This window comes from Bison bison, unplaced genomic scaffold (assembly GCF_000754665.1).
Source record: "Bison bison bison isolate TAMUID 2011002044 unplaced genomic scaffold, Bison_UMD1.0 scf7180017864043, whole genome shotgun sequence".
NCBI classification, from domain to species: Eukaryota; Metazoa; Chordata; class Mammalia; order Artiodactyla; family Bovidae; genus Bison; species Bison bison.
Window position 1 is genome coordinate 981,608 of NW_011494615.1, and position 4,995 is coordinate 986,602.

A 4,995-nucleotide genomic window follows, 5' to 3' on the forward strand; every position below is an offset into this window, starting at 1 on the left:
AAAAAACAAAAAACCCAGCGTAAAGTAGTCCCAGGAATGCAATTTAGAAATGGCAGTATATTCAACTTAATCATCTGGAATTACTTAAACACAGTGTGCTTAGATGGCTAACATAAAGAAAGAAAGGTTTACTACAGTTAATAACTTCACAATCCTTTGAAGATGTGGGATAATTTCAAAAAGATCTCTACTTTGTTTTTGGTTTAGAAAATTCAGATAAATCTTGCCCTTCCTGTCCTCAGGCTGTCCATAAGTCATAGCATTTTCATTCTTTTCAATTTTAGGAAATAACAGACTCATGTAGTAAAATGATCCTGGTCATTTAAATCATGGGGGTCAACCACAACAGAGCCCCCAAATAAGGTCGCCTTTTGCATCATGATTTTCCAAAGTCTAGTATAATGATTTAAGACTTTCTGCCTGAATAATTCCCTGAGAATCAGCCACATCCGTATTGTTCAGAGGTAAGCCTCATCCTCCCTGGTCTACAGAGGCCCGAGCCCTGGGGCTGCTCCCCGGAATACCAAGTCAGAGGAGGAGCAGTCCATTATTCAGAGCACATAAAGGGTTTGGTCATTTGAGAACTGAGCTACTAATTGGACCAGTGGTGATATGAAAGGAGATGCGTTAAGTAAGCAGACCCAGTTTTTAAAATCGAAATTTAAGAACATATTAAAAACTAAGGTCTCTGAAGCAGCCTGGAATCTGTGGATTTCAGATGTTTTTTATACAACTCACAATAAAACAAACTGTATTTTAGGTCACTACCCAGCCCACATATAAGTGAAATAAAAATGCCACAGAAACAATAGTATGTGTGATACCTTTAGATATCTGTTTTATTAGTTTAAATGTAAGAAAATGCTAGTCAGTACTCATCGCCCACTTATCGGTCCCTTCCCACAGTCTGGAAAACTGATGCATTTTAGATAGTTGTAAGTGTTTGCAGCCACCCCTGTCCCGTACCTGTTTTAGCATTCTTTTGGGATTACATGTGAGGTTAGTTCATGGGTCACAGAAAATGTCATAGAAAAAAAATTTTTTTTCACTAAAAGTGATTTTTTTTTAACCTTGAGTTCGCTTTTAATTTTCCAGACGTGGCTCTAAATGATGTGTTAGTCAGATCAAAGAACAAAATTGTTCTGGTTGATTGTGTTCAGAAGAATGTAAGGATCGAACTGTTAGAACTTTAAAAGAGTCTTAAGAGGTAGTGGAGATCAGCCTGCTTGTTATGCAGAGACTTGGAGATGAACTAGTTTCAATTTTTAAGATTGAATTAAGGTCATTTGTGTAGTCATAGGACAGTAGTGGCAAAGAACCTGCCTGCTAATGCAGGAGATACAAGAGACAGGAATTTGATCGCTGGGTCTGGAAGATCCCCTGGAGGAGAGCATGGAAACCCACTCCAGTATTCTTGCCTGGCGAATACCATGGACAGAGGAGCCTGGAGGGCTACATAGGGTCTCAAAGAGTCGGACACGACTGAAGCAACGCAGCATGCACACATGTTGGTAATAGAAGGTATTTTAAAATACCATCATAAAAAGTCTGGCATTGTGAGTGTCTGCTTCTGGATCTGAATGTTAGAGTAGGGCTGTGATGCAGGGAGCTGTCCCTCCTTGGTACCACTGAGGAAGCAGTGGTACCTGTGTCCCTGTGACATTTTTGGCTTTTGGTTGCTAGGGCAACCAAACTCAGAAATGTATGTGCCTGGCTCTTTTAGGCCTGGGCCTGATAAGAGTATATATCACGAAAATTTCAGAAGACCAATTTAGGAAATGGTGAGGTTAATATCTAGGAAACAAGGAAGAGGAATAAGGATGTGTTGACCTAAAGTTGCATTTGGTCCTGAGTTTGTGCATTTCCTGTCCTACCCACTCATGGTATAAGGAGGTCCATCTTCATTCCTGAGCCTGCAGTTGCCCAGAAAAGTGAGAGAATGTCAATGAATTTAATCAGATCAGATCAGATCAGATCAGTCGCTCAGTCGTGTCCCCATGAATTTTTGTGACCCCATGAATCGCAGCATGCCAGGCCTCCCTGTCCATCACCATCTCCCGGAGTTCACCCTGACTCAACGTCCATCGAGTCAGTGATGCCATCCAGCCATCTCATCCTCTGTCGTCCCCTTCTCCTCCTACCCCCAATCCCTCCCAGCATCAGAGTCTTTTCCAATGAGTCAACTCTTCGAGTGAGGTGGCCAAAGTACTGGAGTTTCAGCTTTAGCATCATTCCTTCCAAAGAAATCCCAGGGCTGATCTCCTTCAGAATGGACTGGTTGGATCTCCTTGCAGTCCAAGGGACTCTCAACAGTCTTCTCCAACACCACACTTCAAAAGCATCAATTCTTCGGCGCTCAGCCTTCTTTACAGTCCAACTCTCACATCCATACATGACCAGTGGAAAAACCATAGCCTTGACTAGACGAACATTTGTTGGCAAAGTAATGTCTCTGCTTTTGAATATGCTATCTAGGTTGGTCATAACTTTCCTTCCGAGGAGTAAGCGTCTTTTAATTTCATGGCTGCAATCACCATCTGCAGTGATTTTGGAGCCCAGAAAAATAAAGTCTGACACTGTTTCCACTGTTTCCCCATCTATTTCCCATGAAGTGATGGGACCGGATGCCATGATCTTCGTTTTCTGAATGTTGAGCTTTAAGCCAACTTTTTCATTCTCCTCTTTCACTTTCATCAAGAGGCTTTTGAGTTCCTCTTCACTTTCTGCCATAAGGGTGGTGTTATCTGCATATCTGAGGTTATTGATATTTCTCCCGGCAATCTTGATTCCAGCTTGTGCTTCTTCCAGCCCAGCATTTCTCATGATGTACTCTGCATATAAGTTAAATAAGCAGGGTGACAATATACAGCCTTGACGTACTCCTTTTCCTATTTGGAACCAGTCTGTTGTTCCATGTCCAGTTCTAACTCTTGTTTCCTGACCTGCATACAAATTCTCAAGAGGCAGGTCAGGTGGTCTGGTACTCCTATCTCTTTCAGAATTTTCCATAGTTTATTGTGATCCACACAAACTTTGCCCCTCTGATCTATCGAGACTATAGAAAATAATCATGTTTATTTTTGCTAGATACTGAGCTAGAGCTTTCTAAGTGTGTCTGTCTTTGGGGATTCACCCTGTAGCTCGCTTTTCCTTAACAGATATTTGTAAAACAGTGTGATTTTTTTTTTTTTTGCTAGTCTCATAGGCTTTTCTTTTATCAATGTAGTATTATAGACAAACAAGCTCCAGGGAGGCCAGATGATAAATTCCCTTTCTATCCACCTGACATCCTCTGTGAAATAGACAAACAGCCCATACCTACAGCGAAAGGAATATGCTTGTCTTAAGCTCTGTGGTTTATCCTACAAAGTAAATTCTAGTCAAGTTAAGGAATTTTATTTTCTTTTCAAACTGAAGGAGGATCAACAAATTATAGTTTATGGGCCTAATATGGGAAACTGCCCGTTTTTGTAAATAAAATTTTATTGGAACACAGCCATGCTTATTAATTTATAGATTATTTATACCTACCTTTATACTATTGTGACAGAGGTAACTGTTGCTATAGAGACTGTGTGGCCTGCGAAGCCTAGAATATTTACTATTTGGCCCTTTACAGAGAAAGTTCTCTGACCCTTGGACTAAAGGAATATTTAGAGATTGAAGTATTGTTCTTAAAAAACTATCCCTTTTGAATAAAGGCTATTTTCCCTTAAATTGCTTGGAGAAAGTCTTCTGTTACAAATAGATAACAGCTTATAACTAGGTTTGATGAAAGTGCCTAGAAGCTATTGTGTGATTGGTGTCTACTGTTTTTAAAGTTAAAAATCATTAAACATCACTGTACATTAAATCATTAATGTTGAGAAAATAACTAATGAGGTATATAGGAAAGATTACAGTGTGGCAAACTTATAATTTAACTACATGAAGGATAGGTTACATTATTTCAGCTGGCATTGCCTATTTTGATAGTCTTTGTAATAATTGTGAATTTTTAATACTTTTTTTTACATTTATATATATATCTGTTTGAGGTTTTGCCTGCTGCAGATCAGTGAGGCAAAGCTAATAGTCATTCGAAAAGAAGCCTCACATTTCTTGCGTTTAGAGGTAATTCAGTGTATTAAAATGAGTATTTAATCATACTATTCCTCAGTCACAGAATTTCAGCAGTAAAGCATGGGGCTGCAGTGCTCCATATCAGGGCAGCAGTTTAAATAATTTTAAAAATCATTATTAATAAATTATCTTTGCATTTTTTTTTAACAGACTTGTAGAAGACAGCAAACTGATCCCACGCATTTTTGAAGTAATTCTGGTAAGAGAAGAAATGTTTGTCTGAAATTCAAGTGACAAATTTAAACATTTTTAAAGTTTTGGGCACGTTGTTTGGTTGGGTGGCCTGCACAGCAGGATTGTATTTCCATGGTGTCACTTAACCTTATTGGGCCTCAGTTTCCTTGTCTGAGCTCTTGTCTAGCTCTGAGGATTGTACAGGGATATTGTTTAATTATCTGCCATCTTTCTGGAAATCCTTGACATTTTATTTCTATTAAGTTAAAAATTACATTATCTACTATAGAAAGATATATGTAGAAGTACGCTGGGAAGGATGAAGGCAGGAGGAGAAGGGGATGACAGAGGATGAGATGGTTGGATAGCATCACTGACTCAATGAACACGAGTTTGAGCAAGCTCCAGGCAATGGTGAATAACAGGGGAGCCTGGCGTGCTGCAGTCCGTGGGGTTGCAAAGAGTCGGACATGAGTTAGAGACTGAACAACAACAAAATATACAAAGAATACTGTATCTGAGGTTGGTTTGTGGATGAAAGGGCAGAATGATAATCACTGTGCTTCAGTCTGCATGTTCTCATGTTCAGCTTGAAGCTCTCTGACTTTGTCATCACTGAGTCAGGTCAACAGTTTGATGCCTATGGGCAGGAAGTTGTCCTCTTCAGAATGTAGAGTAGCTTAGCTTCTATACACCATT

General features: G+C 39.6%; 1 protein-coding gene across 2 annotated transcripts in view; it reads left to right on the plus strand.

Annotated features, from left to right (window-relative positions):
* The window catches only part of ULK4 (unc-51 like kinase 4), a 511,789-nt gene that overhangs the window by 224,632 nt on the left and 282,162 nt on the right, over positions 1-4,995 (plus strand). For both annotated transcript variants that reach the window (XM_010835460.1, XM_010835461.1), the window contains one exon: positions 4,273-4,321. In XM_010835460.1, coding sequence (XP_010833762.1) covers positions 4,273-4,321 — 49 coding nt within the window. The remainder of the gene's footprint in view (positions 1-4,272; positions 4,322-4,995) is intronic.